Source organism: Cnephaeus nilssonii (genome assembly GCF_951640355.1).
Source record: "Cnephaeus nilssonii genome assembly, chromosome: 11".
NCBI classification, from domain to species: Eukaryota; Metazoa; Chordata; class Mammalia; order Chiroptera; family Vespertilionidae; genus Cnephaeus; species Cnephaeus nilssonii.
The window spans coordinates 64,606,207-64,624,196 of NC_137082.1; the positions used below are offsets into that span (position 1 = coordinate 64,606,207).

The 17,990-nt window shown below is 50.9% G+C and overlaps 1 protein-coding gene across 5 annotated transcripts in view; it reads right to left on the reverse strand.

Annotated features, from left to right (window-relative positions):
* SLC41A3 (solute carrier family 41 member 3) overlaps positions 1 to 17,433 on the reverse strand; it is a 39,732-nt gene extending 22,299 nt beyond the window's left edge. The window contains exons 1-2 of one of the 5 annotated variants that reach the window (XM_079783952.1): positions 17,276 to 17,433; positions 12,829 to 13,046 (exon numbers count right to left, since the gene is read on the reverse strand). In XM_079783952.1, the coding sequence (XP_079640078.1) occupies positions 12,829 to 13,014 (186 nt within the window). In that variant the 5' untranslated portion in view covers positions 13,015 to 13,046; positions 17,276 to 17,433. Of the gene's footprint in view, positions 1 to 2,890; positions 3,245 to 12,759; positions 13,047 to 17,084; positions 17,127 to 17,275 lie in introns of those variants that run through there. The other 4 variants (XM_079783950.1, XM_079783951.1, XM_079783953.1 and 1 more) reach the window with 4 other exon arrangements.
* Positions 17,434 to 17,990: the final 557 nt, after the last annotated feature.

Sequence of the window (17,990 nt, forward strand, 5' to 3'; positions counted from 1 at the left end):
GAGAGCGGGGCTGAGAGTGGCACTGCTTTATCAGGGACAGGAATTCCCAGCTGGCCAGGCCTGCTGGCTGCTCCAGCACCAAGGCTGAGCGCAAGTTGCTCTGGAGTATCATGTGGCGGGGCTCTGGATTTGTCTAAAGAGATAGAAGGTGCCTCCATATAGGTCTCTATCAAACATAAGGAAATAAAAACAAAAAGAATGATAGGGGGGACATGGATATGGACAACAGTGTGGTGAGTGTGGTGGGGGGAAGGCGTGAAGGTGGAAGAGGGCATAGAGGAGATAGATACTAAAAAAATTTAAAATTTAAAAAAAATTAAAAATGAAAGAGATGCATGTTTCAAGAAAACTAGAAGAGGAAACAATTCTTTGTGAAGTGGAAACTATTCCAACCTATTTAACATGCAACTAGATTATTCCTCTATCAATTTGTAATGATTCTACTGACTTGAATGAGCTCCTGGCCCCCACAGTTATCTGTGACCCCTATACTAAAAGCTCCTCCTGGTTTTAGAATGCAAAAACTGAAAAAAACCCTACTTTGTCAGCTAGGAGATAGGAGGCCTGGGGACCCCCATTGCCTGAGACAAGAGCGGCATGAAGCTGTGCGGATCCGCTCACTTCTGGGGCCTGGAGAGTCATCTATAACGCAACCTGGAGGTGAAGGGACTGGGCCAGGGCATCTTACACACACACACACACCCCACCCGCCCAAACCTCTGAGCTCTCCACACTGGCGCCTAAGACCACATCCCCGTCCTATGCTGACCTCTCTAATCTCTCCACCTTGACCTCCACTGAAGGCTCTTCCTCCTCCCAACCTTTTAATTTTTTAAAATGTAATTAAATAATTTTATTCCTCCTCCCCCCCCCCAAAAAAAAAATTATTTCCTTTTTCCATATAGGAAAGCTACACGGTTAGAAATTTCACCAAAGTCTAATAATCCTTGATTTAAAATGGGCACAGGCTTTCAACTCTGCCTAGTCCTCAGGTTACTGGACAGCCTTGTGGGCTGATTTGACCAAACTAACACACTTTTTCCAGAAAACGCAGGGGCAATCTTTTTCAAGATTCCAATTCGGCAGCTGAGAAACGCCGTTGATTGAACCAAGCCGAGGGAAGGTCAGGCTGCCCCAGACCCCTGACTGCCCTGTGGCGCACGGGGCTCCTGACCAATCCTTTCCCACCGTGCTTCACCCAGCCCGTGCAAAGTCTGCTCCTTCCAACAGGAAAACCCAGAGTTCGGGAGACCCGCGGGTGCAGACCTCCCGACGTAATCCTGACTTTCCTTCACACTTGGTCTTCAGTTCCCCTTTCTGTCCAATCCTCTCCTTTCCAAGGCTGGAGCTAACTTCCAGAGCCACCCCACCCTCCATCCACACAAACGGCCTGGAGGAGGTGAGGGCTGGACCGTGACCCGTCATGCAGGTGTCCCCGCTTCTTGCAAGTGGCTGCTTGGGTGTGGGCTGGGACACAGCGTGGCCCAGGAGATTTGAGACGTCATGTCTAGAGACATGAGGCATCACACAACCATGAGGGGTCTATTCAGGGACAAAGTCAATAGACATAGAAGGTAAAGAAGAAGAACGGTAGGACCCTGGATACTGGGTAACACTGGTAATCCAGCGAGTGAACTAGCGCTGGAGCTGCCTGATCTGTAGACTTCTTTACAGGGGTCAGAAATGGTTTAGTGACTCTGAGTTACGTTTTCTATTCCTTACAGCCAGAGCACCCTGGCTGATGCACTGGGTTCTGTGCTGGTGATGTGCGACGTCACCGGCTCAGATCTGCCTTCTGAGTGGCACACCTGTTGACCCAACTGCTGACTGAACCTTGATATCCCACAAGCCCCTCAAACTCAGGATTCTCAACTCAACCCTCCTCACCCAGCCCCCCATGCCCTGCTCCACCCACCCGTTCCAAGCATCCTTCCTGCTCTGCCGGCCAGGACTTAATTAACCCTTAGTGTTCCCCGACATCCTGCCATCCAAATCTTTGTAACTGTCTTACATTCTGCCACTGCCCTCTTCAGCAACACTTTAAAGACATCTAGCCGAGGCACTAGGGGGGCTGAAATCAATCAGAAGTGATGATTCTTCACTTGTGAATCACAACCACAGCCTCCCAGCTTCCCCCTGGGGCCTGGAGCCGCACCCTCGGGTATCTCTGACCCTGCTGCCAGGGTTGAGTTTTGCTGCACGTAGATGACCATGGCACTCAGCCCTTTAGAACCCTTCATTGCCAATTCCCCTCCTGGACAGATACCCAGTAGATATGAGTCCTTTTGCCCCCCCCCCAAAAAAATATACAAAAATAAACCTCTACCAATGGAGACCACCAGAGCCCCTGGCTGGCCTGGACCCCCAGCCTGACCTCTGTCCCTTGTCTTCCCAAGGAAGAGCCCCACGAAGATTCCCGGGGTTCGAGGGAGTAGTGCCCATCACCCTCAGGTCACAACACAAGGTGCACTTGGTCATCCATCCTCACAGTCCTGCAAGGTGGGTGCATTTATGAGTCCCATCTACAGATGGGGAAACTGAGGTGGGGGACACTAAGGAGTTCTCTCAGATACTGAGCAAATGGCAGAGCCAGGATTCGAACTCCTCAGTCCCTGCCTAATGAGTCTGCATTCCCTGGAAGGAAAATGGTTTGAGCTCCTGGGGCGAATGTGGCTCATGAGGGCTGACCTTCAGAGAGGGCTCCAAAGCTGTAAATCTCAGGCACTGGAGGACCCATCTGCCAGCACCACTGAGCCTCAAGGCCTGGCTTAAGGCTCAGCCCCACTCGGGGGCTCCCTGCATCCCCACACCTGTCCTATCTGTGAGGCCTGGGAACCCCAGTCCGCCCAACCCCAGGCCTCACACTGCCCCTCAGATGCCCAGTACGCACTTGGATGGTGTTCATCACCAGGCCGGCAGTCATCATGCCCAGACCCGAGAGCAGAAGGGGCACCACAATCTGGCACGTGATGGTGAAGGTGGTCTCAGGGAAGACCCCGTGGGGGGACCGGGTGAGCTCACAGCTGAAGCCTCGCAGCTTCTTGCCCTGAAAGCGGAACTCCAGATTCAGCTGGGTGACCACCATGGTCAGGCTGTCAATCACAGTCCCAGGAGCAAGACGTCCAGGCCCAGGAAGCCCTCCGTCCTCTGTCCTCCTCACCCTCAGTGAGATACGTTTCCTAAGAAGTCCGCACAGGTGGGAAGGCCAGGTGCCCTGCGTCTGTGGAAGGTTCCCCAAGTGCCCCTCAGCCAGAGTCAGAGCAAACGAGTGAAGAGAAAAGGCCCGTGACTCCGCCTCCTTCGGGGCCTAAGCCAGCTCCTGCTGTCCATCTGATCTCTGCAGATAAGGTTTTCTTCAGAGAGGCTGCTACGTCAGCCGGGACCTCCCTCGGCTGGCCTGCCACAAGAAGGCTCACTGTCCCTCGGCACGACCTTGACAGCATCCAGCCCTCTGGCCCACGCTGGCTCTGGCTGGACCCAGAGATAGGGACACGTGAGGCCTGGCCTTGGCAAGGGCCATGCAGAGGCCTGCCTACCTTGGTTCGTGTGCCCTGGGCAGCCTCCACTCTTGGCAGATAAGGGTCTAGACCAGTGGTTCTCAACCTTCCTAATGCCGTGACCCTGTAATACAGTTCCTCATGTTGTGGTGACTCCCACCCATAAAATTATTTTTGTTGCTACTTCATAACTGTAATTTTGCTACTGTTAATGAGTCGTAATGTAAATATCTGTGTTTTCCGATGGTCTTAGGCTCTACAGCAGAGGCTCTCAACCTGTGGGTCGCGACACACAGGTTGAGAACCGCTAGCAGGGTCGCAACCCACGGGTTGAGAACCGCTAGCAGGGTCGCCTAAGACCATCGGAAAACGCAGATATTTACATTACAATTCATTAACAGTAGCAAAATTACAGTTGTGAAGTAGCAACGAAAATAATTTTATGGTTGGGGGTCACCACAACATGAGGAACTGTATTAAAGGGTTGCGGCATTAGGAAGGTTGAGAACCACTGGTCTAGACAATCTCAGCGTGAGGAACCCACGCCTCAGGTCAGGTCTACAGCCCTCTGAGGGTCTGCAGGTCCCCAAGATATACCTGGGGTCACCTTGACTTTGATGTCCGGGGGTCATGGGCACACAAAGAAACTGTGTTCAGAGGAATCACAGCCCTGTTCTTTCAAACGCCCAGGAGATTTGTAAACGTGCTTCCAGAGGGACCCATTCTCATCTGCTACAAAGGTCAGACCAACCCGGGCCAGGAGAAAGGGCTGGGCTGCCAACTGACTTCCAGGAATTCTGTTATTGTTGGGCATGTCCATCATGCATTCCACGGGTGCCAGGCTGGAGCAGGGATGAATGCCATAGCCAGCAGAAGCCCAAAGCTGAGGGTCAGGTGCACACTCACCTATGGACTGAGGACCTTACCTAAACCAGGCTCTGGTGTAGGCCTCGCCTCCTGTTCCTAAACCACAGCCCCCTTGGGCACTTAACTGGTTCCCCTGACTATCCCATGCTCAAGTCCCATCCCTTTAGCCTGAGGTTCGCAGCCCTCACAAGTCTAGATCCTACGACCTCTCCTTGCCAACTCCAGCCAAACATCTCCAATAACTGTTTCCTTCAAGCCCCAGATATTCCTCTCACTGCATCTTTCCTCACACCATTCATTCACTCATTCATTCAACAGATATTTTTAAACCCCTCCCAGGAGCCAAACATAAGAAGCTCTAAATTTCGTTGGCATTCCTTCCATTGAGAGTTGGAGTTCTGTCTCCTCCCCTTCAATCTGTGATTGCTGGGCCAGTAGAACTCAGCGGAAGAGACACTGTGCCAGTCTGGTTCTGGGCCCAGACCTTGAGAAACTGACGGCTTCTACTTCCCATCTCTTGAGATGTTCCTGCTTGAAACCCAGCCACCATGCTATGCAGAAGCCCAAGCAGTCACACAGAGAGGCCACATAGAGGGGTTCCAGCCAAGAACCCCAGCTGAGGTTCCAGTCGACAGCCAGCTGCAACTGTCATGTCACGTGAACTATTTTGGAGTGCCTAGCAAGCCACCCCTAGAGATGTTGCATTGAACAGCCAGCCAGTCTCACTGAGCCCTACCCAAAGCCCTGCAGATTCATGACCAAACTGAACGACTAGCTTTAAACAGCCACAGAAGTTTGGTATGGTTTGTTGCATAGCTGCACACCATAGAAGACAATTCCTGCAGACCCTGCCATGGCCCATGCCTGCGCTCACATGGCTCCTCCTGCAGCTCCGCACGTGGCCCAGGACAAATTCCTGCCTGGACTCATGGCCAGTTGAGGCACCTTCTTATCTTTGAGGCCTCGCTGGCTTCCTGGCCACAGCCTAACATACCTTCCCCAGAATTCCCAAAGTACTTTTTTTTTAAGCTGTCTGAAGGCAAGTCCACTTAATGCAAGCATGAACTGCACAAGAATCTACTCTCCCTTCCTGGACTGTGCTCCTCTTGAGAAGGGAGTCTGACTGACTCACTACTGCAGTCTTCACAGCACAGAAAATTATTCATTAATTTACTCCACAGATTAGTACTTAGGGCCTAATGTTTGCCAGACTCTGACCTAACGGTCTAACAGATGTGGTGCATCTGTCAGTGGGCTTTCCAGTGTAGTAGATCATCGTAAAAAGGAAAATGCAATTATAACCTGGGAAAAGTTCTCTGAAGGAAAGTCAAGAAATGCTGAGCACATAGAGCAGAATCAACTACACACATGCTCTGAATGACCAGTAAACGAATGAATAAATGAATGAAAGAATGATAGGTCTTCAGTTTCTCGTGCTTCTCAATGCCCTTTAACAAGGAATCATTTCATGTTAAATCCATCACCAGACTCTCAAAATATCTCCAGATGCTTACCAGCAAGTACTGCCTTCCGTAGGCCCTGAAAGCTTCACCCTAGTTAGTATGAGAGGCAGGACTAAGACCCTTAGCTCTTGACTCCCAGTGCAGACTGCCCCCACTGCCCGCCCTGCTGAACACTCCCTGACCCTTTCGCCTGTACCAGTAGGAGGCTGAGATGAATGGTGTTTCTGAGAAAACAGGTGCAGAAGTTATCTGGTTTAAGAGAGCTAACCGGTTTAAGACAAAACCCCTCAGCTGGCCTGAGACACCGACCACACCGCTCCCAAGGCACACTGCTGGAGAGGCCCCAACAAGCAATCACTTTCTTCTGACCTTGGCAACGCCTGCACTTTCTTTATAGTTCTGAATGTGTTCAGACATCATAACACAATATGTCACCACACACAGCAAGACCATGAACCATTCTCATCAGTACAGAAGATATGGAAGTAGATAATCACGTATACAATTTCATATAGAGATTCCTGATTAAGCAAGTTATAAATCATTACAAAAATGTTTCTCAGTTTTAAAAAAATCAAGTGAGAAATTAAGATAAACACACTCACACAGACATACAAACAGTAAAAAGTTCAGAAAGATATATACCCAAGTGCTCAAAGTGGTTATGTTTGAGGGGCATAATTATAAGTGACCTTTATTTTATAATTTGCTATATATCCTATTGTGATTTTTTTGCTTTTATAACCATCAACTGTCACCAAAAATAAATAAAAGATGTCATTATGTGCGAAAAATTACTTTCCTTGAAACTTGAGAACAAAATGTGTCAACACAGTTTATTGGGTCATAATCCAAATATAAATTTAAAAAAATCAAGAATGCGATTTTAAAAATAGTTCAGTAGCACAGTGGAAAATCTCCAAGGAGCTTAAACTGGATTCCAGGGCTGTACCAGGTAGCGGTGGAATCTGGGTCAAGCATCAGGTGGATTTCTGGGTGACCTGTAACAAGTCCCTGCCCTTTGGGCCTCTAACCACGCACAGCCCCCAGCATGAGGGCGGGACTGCATCAGTGGTTTTCAGTCCACAGTGCTATCCGAACTACCTGGGAGCTCCTAAAATGTGCAGCCCCACCTCAGGGCAGACCAATGAATCAGATCCCCAGGCCTGTGGCATCTGAACCACTCCTCTATGCCAACACCCCTTGATTTTTAGGGTGTGTGTCATTGCAGGACAGTTAGGAGGTGCCGAGGGCAGGCAGAGGGCTCTGGAATGCATATTGCCATTCCTAGCTTTCACTTCTTATTCTTCGGCGAGAACTGGTCTTATTCCCAGGAGTACACCTTCCAAACGGCCTCCTTTTCCTTTCGTGGGTCACCTTGAGCCTTGGCTGATTCTGAGCCAAATGGTCATTCTTAAAGGCCTGAATTCTTTCCCATCCTTTTAGGTCCTCAGAAATCAAGCCAATTACGTTTTCAATAACAGGAAAAGTTCTTTATTTTCTGCTTCTTTGGCTAGGCGGGCCTACCCACAAGTAAAAATGGACTGAGTCGCTCGCTCCCACCCCTGTCCAGCTTACTCTCATGAAGTTTCTCCAAGCAGCTCCTTCAGGTCATTCAGGCCTCATTCCAGCATCTCCTCCTCAGAAAGGCCTTCTCGGACTCCCCTGAAGCCTACCACCCAGCTCTATTTTCATCATAGCCCTTACTGCCATCTGACATTGACTTATGCATCTACTGTCTGTCATTGATTGTTGCCTTCTGCACAGGCCCTGACCAGGGCCTGGACTGGGGAGAAGCCTGCAACCAAGGTATGTGCCCTTGTCCAGAATAGAACCCAGGACCCTTTGGTCCACAGGCTGATGCTCTATCCACTGTGCCAAACCGGCTAGGGCTCTCCACTCAATTTTGATAGCCGTGAGAGCAGGGCCTGGCTGTCATGTCCACCCTGGTGTTGTCCAGCATAGTGCTGGCCCATGGCACACATACTCATGTTGCACGAATGAGTGAATGAATGATCCTATATAATAAAAGGGTAATATGCAAATTGACCCTAATGGCAGAATGACCAGAACGACCGCTCGATCAGTCACTATGAAGTGCACTGACCACCTCTTGGTCCCTTTCCCAGGCTGGCAGGCTCCCATCGCCCGATGGTGAATGGGCAACTGGGGGTGGGTGGCGGGGGATGCCAGTGGTGCCAGGCCAAGGCCCCTGCCCTGCCAGTCGCCCCACACACAGAGGGTGACGCACAACGGGGATGGGGCTGGCGAGCAGGCAGGAACAGCTGACCTCTTGGTCTCTCCCCCCGGCCTTCAGGCTCCAATCGCCCGATGGTGAATGGGGAACCAGGGGTGGGTGGCGGTGGGGGGCAGGGCTGGCTGTGGGCAGCTGGGGAAGATTACCCTGATCACAGGCCAGGCCTAGGGATCGTACCCACACACAAATTTCGTGGGCTGGGTCTCTAGTTAATGAATAAACAAACAAACAGAATCATAGAAACAAAGAGAAAAAGAAACCCAGTCAACCTTTCATACGGTTGAGTGGTGTCAAGCCTAAAATTATTATGATTTGCTGCCTTGACATTTGGTGAAACCATGGCCTCATTGCAATGTCCCCTCCCCTCTCTGCTCCAGCAGATAAGGTCCCCTAGCTAAGCAATGCTTCTTATCAGGCGGACCAGGCACAGTTCCCGATTATCCCTGAAGTGGGTTTTAGTTCCTGCCAGCCCATGAGATGATTCAAACAAGCTAATCTCCCCCTCCCCCAGAACCAGTGGGCACCTCACCCTATTGTTACCACACAGCCTGCCTCCCACAGCCCCTGGCAATTTGCTCTGCTCCCAAGCACAACCTGTATGGCCCTGAGTGGTAGGCAGTGTCCTTCTCCCCCAGGCTGTGAGTACTGTGACTGACCAACTCAGTGATCTCATCTGTCCAGTGCTGGGGTCATGGGTCCAGTCAACCCCATAACACTAGGGCTGGAATCCCTCTCTCACCAATTAAGTCAAGAAGAGGCTTTCAAAACCACAGCGGGCATCATGAACAGGACAGCCCAGCCCTGACCTAAGACTCTGGTCAGCTCTCACTAATTGCTCTTTGCTGACTGACTAGCTCCTGACACAACGAAGGCCGCCTGGGATGGAGCCACTAATTGCTGGTCAGCTTGTGCACTAGCCTGCTCCTCGTGCGGTCATCTCTCCTGGGCACTGTCGTCTCCTCCCACCCTAAAGTGTCATCCCGGCCCCCAAGGCAAGGACTATTGTTAACCGACCATATCCCGATGTGAGGTGTCTCCAGGTATGGTTTATGTCTGACTTACAAATTGGCTTTGACAAAATGGAACTCCATGAACCCCCCACCCCTCCGTTAAAATAGTTAATACAGCCCAATGTAAGCTAACACAGGGCCTTCAAGGACTGATACTTTTCATATAAGACCTACTTAGTGAAGGTCTGATTACCACCTTTAAAAAGTGCTTCTCCTTTTAAAAGTCCAGTTTGGCCTGTTCTTAAACTTGGAAAGAATATAAGGTGCTTCGGCATGGATGACCACACCATAATCTGTGGTTCCATCCAGTGAGACCCAAAATCCAATGTTATTGAGATTACTGACTCCATCCAATCAGCAACCAGTAAATAGTTTGCTACCACAGACTTGGCTAACATGTTCTGTTTAGTGCCTATTTCAACAGCCTCTCAGCCACAGTTGATCTTCAGCTCCGCCGGGACACGATGCGTCTTTTCCAGGCTTCCCATGGGCCACCTCACCAGCTCTGCCATCACACAGACTTTGCAGGCAAGATCTTAACTGCATGCGCCTTTCTCCAGGAGCACAGGTCTGACAACACCCTGTGGACATCCATCCCTAAGAAGACTCACTTGAACACACCCATTAAAGTCATCCAAATACTCACACAGGAGCTCACAAGAAAAGGATGGGCTATGGTCCCACATGCGGGGCAATTTGCCACCTTGGTCAAATTCCTAAAAATTATTTGGTACATTGAGGGCAATTCGATCCTCCACACTGTCATAAAACAGCTACTGACCTCTCAGCATCCACAATGCCCGACATCTTTCAGTCCTTTTTGGATTCTGGAGGCAACGCAGTCCGCATCTACACATTTCACTGATGCCCACTGATGCTGTCACTTCAAAGCAGCCTGCAGTGAATGAGCACCTCCAACAAGAGGCTCTGGAATCTGTCCAAATTAAGATCAGCAGGCACTCCCATCAGTGCCCTCAGGGACTCTTTCACGGTAGACAGAGGCTTTAGCAACCTCCACCGATGTTTCCTGGAGTCTCTGGACCACCTACAATAAGTCACTCAAGGGGTTCTGATCCAAGAAACTGCCCTCTTGCCTGCACTACACATCAACAGAGAGCACTGATTGCTGGATGCATACCGTGCACTCCTGGAAAGAGAGGCTCTCACAGGCCCTGGCCCTTGACCCTCAGTACCCAGATGCTCGCTAAGCCTTGGGAGGCACAGCTACCCAGGCCTCCTCTGGCGTATCCTACCTGCAGGAGGGGGTGGCCTCCCCTGTCCTCAGTCCCTTGCCAGATGCCACAGTGCCAGAGGGGGTTACCCCTCCCCCAGGCTCCTTGGCTATGTGGGGACCCGCACCCCCCTTGAGATCCACTGAGTGAGCAGTGTTGACAAGAAACGTCCAAACCCATAGAGAATTTTTGTAAGTTTATTTGGGCCAAAATGACGACATGTGCTAGGGGGCAAGATCTCCAATGCTCCCAAAAGTAACAGTTTTGTAGATTCTTTCATGCATTTGAAATTAAGGAGGGACATAAGGAAGACTGGAGAGAGCAGAGCAGGGATTGGATTGTAGGATCATTAAAATTATGTACTCTCATAGGGGTTAATACTCCCTCCGAGGGGTAGTTACTTCTGGTATTTCAAAGGTGTGTTAACCTAGATGCATAAGAACAATGGACAGGGCTGGCTTAAAACCTTTCACTAAGAAGCTATACGCCTGGGGCGTGACTGCCCACCATGGCTGCCCAGTTAGGAATTTATGACCCAGTGACCCTGTGAGATTATTCTCCATAGAACCCCTCTTTTCGTCCACAGCAACAATGGAGTTTGAACACTCACGGCTAGTATTGCATGATGGAATGCAGTGACATGCTGATGTCTCTGGTAAAGGACAACCCACCGATGGTCAGCACAGGTGACCAAACATTAGCACCGGCTGCCCTGCCAGCAAATGGCTCCATCTGTACCTTTTACAAACTCCTTGGCCACTGCCTCATAGTGTACCTTTTTAAGGCAAGGAACTGTAGGAACGCTTGCCTCAAAGACACCCAAAAAAACAAATCAAGGTCACACAGGTCTCCACATATACTAAGGCCACAATACAAGGCCTCCCCAGCACACTCCTTGCCGTCATTGGAGTTCCGACATGACTGACAGTGGCCTGGGCCCCCCTTTCAATTCTCAGGATGCACAATGGGGCTCTAGAAGGAGGCACTCGGTACACCTCCACCTCCCCACACACCCGGGCGGCCAGCTGAATGGAGAGGCATAACTGAGTTCTCAAATAACTCCTATTTGTCCACATTTGAACATCCAAACCTGTAGAGAATTGTTGCAGGAGTTTATTTAAACCAAACTGACCACCTATGCTGGAAGCCCGATGGCAAATGCTCCGGAGAATAACAGTTTCGCAGCTTGTTTTATTCATAAGGGGGGAAGGGGGCGCTCTTCCTCTTGGGAGCATGCCGCTGCCTTCCCCTTCCCCTTCCCCTTCCGCTCCCCCAACTCTTCTTCCTCCCAGGTGTGTTACCTTTGCCTTTCTCTCCCCTAAGCTTCAAGGGCCCTTCTTTTGCTTCTGTAACTTGTTTCCTGAGCCCACACCGCCCAGCTGGCTCACTTCTTCTACCTCCGTAACTTTTTAAATAAACTTTCTCTTATCATCTGGGAAAAAAATTAAGTAGGGAACTGAAGGAACATTACATGAAGGTGGAAGAAAGCAAGGTGGCAAATTGGATTACGAGAGTTAACAGAGGAAGTGCTCTCTTGAAGTCGGTTGCAGTTTATTTTAAAGGTGTGTTGGTCTAGAGCAGTGGTTCTCAACCTTTTTAATGCCTTGACCCTTTAATACAGTTTCTCATGTTGTGGTGACCCCCAACCATAAAATTATTTTCGTTGCTACTTCATAACTGTAATTTTACACAGGTTGAGAACCGCTAGCAGGGTCGCCTAAGAGCATCGGAAAACAGATATTTACATTACGATTCATAACAGTAGCAAAATTACAGTTATGAAGTAGCAACGAAAATAATTTTATGGTTGGGGGTCACCACAACATGAGAAACTGTATTAAAGGGTCGTGGCATTAGAAAGGTTGAGAACCACTGATCTAGATGCACAGAAACAATGGGCAGGGCTTACTTAAGGCAAAGATAAACCTTTTACTAAAAGTTATAGGCCTGGGGCAAGACCACTCACCATGACCTGCCCAGTTAGAAGTTTATGATCAGATCATCCTATGAAATTACTTTCCATTGAACCCCCGTTTTATCCACATATTTAAGTTACAAGGCGGCAACCCCAGTGAGGCCATCAATAAATCTGGCATTGATTAATGTGGATTGATGCTCCCTGGGGATACACACTCCTTGCACCCCCAGTCCCACAGGTCTCTAAACTGAAGTTATTGGCCACAAAGGGGAACCCATATAGTTCACCATGGGGCCCTCTCCTTCCTGATCCAGAGCCTGCTTAACCTAGGTTACGTTTAGTCTCTGTCACCAATAACTAAAAGAACCTTTACCAATTTATAGGAAAGTTGTATTTGAGAGGAGGAGGCCCTATCCCATGTTCCTCAAGCTGGGCCCAACATGTAGCTGCCTACCCTTTAGGATGACATTAGGCAGTGCCCCCAACACCATCATCCCCACTTAGTTCCCACTTACCTGGAAATAGTTCAAAAGTATGCCAGCCCCAGACAGTCCCAGGCCTGCAAACATGAAGGGCACGGTCACCTGAAAGCCAATGGACAAGGCAGTCTCCTTGCTGAGTTCAGCCCCCAGTAGTTTAGAGGTCACCCTTTGGCTCTCAGGGACAGCCAGAGGTCCATCTTCTGAGGCTGCAGGGAGTCTCCCTGTGCTGAGGGCGGGTGGCAGCCCTAGCTCCTCTGGCCTCCGCTGTCGGGTCTCTGTCCCATCCATGTGAGCACAGCTGAGCCCCTGGCAGCCTGCACCTGGGAGACACAAGGCAGCAGGGATGGTAGGGCAGAGTTCCTGACCCCCAACAGAGCTGATACCCTGTAAGTCCTCAGGCCCTTCTAACAGAGGCTGGCATCATTCCAGTCAATCCACAGCCCTTCACTTGGTGCCTGCTCCACATGGCCTCCTGCAACCCCAATTTACACACATTTTTATTTAATATGCACACGTTTGAGAAAAAAACACATACATACAAAAGACAGCATTAAAATACATGAATTATAACCAGCAAAACCGGTGGTATAAGGACTTCTCAAAATTCTCTCTTTCATAAAAGCAACAGGAAAATTGTCAGAAGTAACTTTTTCGGAACTCTGAAAATTAATCAAAGGCATGCAGCAACACTGATTTTTTTAAAGTGTATTTTTATTAATTTCAGAGAGAGGAAGTGCGAGGGAAAGATAGAAGCATCAATGATGAGAAACATCGATTGCATCGGCTGCCTCCTGCAAGCCCCCTACTGGGGACTAAGCCTGCCACCCAGACATGTGCCTTTGACTGGAATTGAACCTGGGACCCTTCAGTCTGCAGGCCTATGCACTATCCACTGAGCCAAACCAGCTAGGGCAACACAGAATTTATTCAAGAGAAAATGCTGAATCTCAGAAAGAACAGCAACACTGTAATGTCCATAATGTTTCAACTTGCCTTATTCCCATCCATCCCCTGCTCTCTCCCTCTGCAGCAGCCTTAAAAACCTTTAAAAAAGAGAGGGAGGGAATAGAATGGGCTAGAGCTATTTCAAAGCCTCATTCCCAGAGAATTTTCATTATTTGACCTATCAGCTGGTTCACTGGAAGATACCACTTGTAGACAGCCTGATTTCATGGGACTCATAGGTCACTTAGCATAAAACGGCTTTTCCCTAGAGGACATTTGTTGAAAACAAAAACCATTTGTGGCTGCCTGAGGCAGTAGATAATAGTTGGGATAAACAATACACTAACAGAAACATAAAAGAAAAAGCTAGGGAATTTAAAAGTTCCTACACATTTAAAAGTTCCTACACATTTAAATACAGACTTTAAAAGTTCCTACACATTTCAGGGAACCTAAAAGGCCACTCATAGTGAGCTGAGCATATGAAATACCTGCAAAGGCCCGGAGCATTCTCACCCCTGGCCAATTGGGAGACTCTGCACAGGCAGAAAGTGGAGGGGAAGGCAGAGTTGTAATGAATGACCTGACTGAATGTTAAAGGTGTGCCCCAACAGCAAACAGAGCCCCTTGGCAAAGACTCAGAGACTTACAGGTTCCGGGCACAGTGATCAAGGAAATCTCTAACCAATCATTACCTGACCACTAAACGGAGACGTCAGTGACCACAGGTAATAAGGAATACAGACTAAAGAATTAGTTCAGAAAAGTTACTAAACAAATAACAACTACAACAAACAGAAATAATAAGAAACCCTAAGAAGGGAGAATCTGATTTCCAGAGTCAACAGTGTGCCAACCAAAACCAAAAATCAACAAGCCCGGCCGGCGTGGCTCAGTGGTTGAGCATCAACCTATGAACCAGGAGGTCACGGTTCGATTCCCGGTCAGGGCACATGCCCAGGTTGCAGGCTCCATCCCCGGCGGGGGGGAGGGGTGCAGGAGGCAGCCGATCAATGATTCTCTATCATCATTGATATTTCTGTCTCTCTCTCCCTTCCTCTCTGAAATCAATCAAAAAATATATATTTTTAAAAAATCAACAATTCCTCCATAACCCCAAGGAATGGAAATGCTGATGGAGAAAGAGGTCAGAGACAAGTGCTCAGTAGAAGAAGAAAGAGAAGCGTCCAGTCAGCATGACAAGACTAGAGACGGGGGCGGGGGGGGGGGGGGGGGGGGGGGGAATGACTTAAACCCAGCAGGCAGAACCCCTATCTCATCATCAGATGGCCCAAAGGCCCAGGGAGAGAAGCGCCCCCATTGCCTGGGGGAGGGAGGCAGTGGGTCCACCTCTGTGAAAGGCAACTTGGTAGTGACTATTCAGTACCCACAAGGCACAACCATGGGGACGAACACGGGCGCACAAGGAGACACACCCCAGAGCGGTGACAGCACCGCCAATGCTGAGCTCCTTGGGGTCCCAGAGGGGGCATGAGTGTGGCTCTGCAGGAAGGGCAGCACAGCGGGCACAGCACAGAAACCTCTTCCTCATGAAACCACTGTCACATGGGGAAAGCAGGCCGAAGGATGGCATCTAGAAACATCCCACACTGTCCCGTCCTGTGGTCCACCTTCATGCACGTGCGTGGGTGGGCAGGGAAAGGTCTGGCCAGGGGTGACCTCAGGAGGGAGGGGAGTTGCTGGGACAGAGGCCCCACCTGGGTCACACGACACAGTCTTTTCTACCTGCTCTGTGCCCCTCACAGGGTGGAGACACTGTTCCACCGGAGGGACCTCACATCCCCATGGATGATGGTCAGAGGTGAGTCTGATGCTGCAATAGCTCATAGCGATCAATTCACTGGAAAAGTGGGAGTGTTTCGTAAAGAGAATGTGTTCCAATGTCACTGAGGTTGATAAAAAATGAGTACAGATGGACAATCCAGGTCCCGAAGGACTGGCCTGCTGGTGAGGGAAGCTCCTGTCAGGAGTGGGCTGTGGGTGCAGGAAAACCCTCCTTTGGCCTGCAGGGAGGGGTGAGGCTGGGGGAAGGAGTCCAGGCCAGCCTTCCCCACCCCCCCACCCCCCACCACCCCAGGAGAGACAACAGACTGGGGAGGACACTGACACTGCCTCACCCAATGAGGAGGTTGTGGGGAGAGAGGAGAAAGCTGGCCCTGGATCCCCAGCCTCTGGGCACCCCAGTGTTCTGGAACCTGGTCCTTAGCACCTCATACAAAGGTGGGGGGCAGAGCCATTCCTGACCACTCTGGGGGTTGGGGGTGGGTCAACATGCTGTGAGGCCTGAGCCCCCTGGGCTTCACAGGTGACCTGGGCCAGTGGGACAGCTTCGGAGCCTGCCACAGGGACTGGAATCTCAGCTTCTCCCCTTCCTAGATGCGTGGCTTATAATAGTTACATTTCTGTGACTCCACTGCCTCATCTGGTAAATGGGGATAATTGCACCTACTTCACAAGAGTTGTGAAGAGTGTGTTAACATAAAAAAACCACTGAAACCTGTAAAGAATTTGTGTGAGTTTATTTGAGCCAAACTGTCGACATATGCCGGGAAGCAGAACCTCAACGAATTGAGATTAATGCTCCAGAGATTGGCAGGTTACATCTGTATTTATACATAGCAATCAAAGGAAGGGACGTAGGTGGGTTACATGAAATCCATTGGTGATAGACTAGAGAGGCAGGAGAAAGCAAAGCAGGGAAACCCCTGGGATTGGATAAAAAGTAAAATGATGGACACATACTTAGGTGGGTGCAGAAACAATTAACATGATAATGAAGGAATTTGTGGTATCTGTCCTGGTGCCCAACCCAAGGGGTCCAGAAAACGGGAAGTTGCAAGTTACCCAGACATTTCAAAGGGTATGTTATCATAGATGCGAAAAGACAGATAGGCTCAGTTAAGGTAAAGGTTGACCTTGTCAGTGAAGATACGGGCCTAGGACGTAACTACCCACCATAACTGCTTTTAGTTAAAGTTTCATTTCAGACCATCCTTTGTGGTTACTTTAGGTCTCTGAGTTTGCAAGACCGCCATGCAGGCCTCCCCTGAGTTTGTCAGGTTAGCACAGTGGTCGGCAAACTGCAGCTAGCGAGCCACATGCAGCTCTTCGGCCCCTTGAGTGTGGCACCATCCGGCCCTGCGCCCGCAGTATCCCTCCCCCTTACCAAGTGCCCTAGACAGCGTCCCCTTCCCCCAGCCCCCGGACCTTATCTGGTTCCTTCCCCTGGCGCGGCCGCCGCCTTCACTCTCCCCCTTTTCCTCCGCCAACGCGTACCTCCCTGCCGCAGGTTCTTATCCAGCGCTCCCCAACCCGGGCCTCCCATCGGATCCCCGCTCCCCAACCCCGGACTCCCCGGGTGTGCCCCACCCTGCCCGGGATCCCCCTCGGACCTCTCCCCACTCTGCGTCTCCAAAGCCCTCTGCACGTCCCCGGCGCTCGGCTCCGGCTCCGGCTCCGGCTCCGGCTCCGGCTCCGGCTCCGGCACTCCCCCCGCCCTGGGCCTCCCTCGGAGCGCCCCGGGCTCCCCAGTGGGCCCCACACGCCGGCACCCCGCCCCGGCCCCGGCCCCGGCCGCGCTTACCCGATCCCACTCCCGGGCGGCGGCGAGCAGAGGCCGGCCCGCTGGCGGAGGACGAGCGCGGCCGCACGCGGGCTCTCGGAGGAAACGGCGAAGGCCGGGTCGCCCCACCGCCCCTCCCTCCCGCCCTCAGTCCGGCGGGGACCGGAGGAAGCGGCTCGCCAGCGCCGGAAGGCTGGGCCGCGCAGACCGCGCCCTCGGGTCCTTGCAGCGGGGAGGTTTGGGGTCCCGTATCTGCCCCAGGCGGGAGTCACCCCAAGAGAGACCGTTTGCTGAGCGCGCAGAGCTGTCCCCAGGCTTTTTTGCAGGGAATGCCCCCCACGGCCCTTTGGGGAAGCTTCGCTTTTGAGGCTGCTTTACAAAGATGGAAACAGCCTCCAGCTAAGAAACCTCCAGGGAGGAAAGGGGGCAGGAGGGTTTCTTCTTTAAAGGATGTGGGAAGACAGGCCGTTCCTAAGGCGTGGATGCCTGGCCTGCAGCCATCAAGTCTCCAGGATTAGGGTCTTGCTGTTGTGGGTAACTTTTTAATCATGGAAATGTTCAGACCTACAAACGTAGAACAAGGAGATGGCCCACACCCAGCGGCCACCTTCAATTATGTGCATCTTGCCTCCTTCTTTTATCCATCTACGCTCCTCCCCACGCACACCTGCCCCACCCCCAACCCAGTCGCTTTAATGCATTTCGTGAGACAGTGGTCGGCAAACTCATTAGTCAA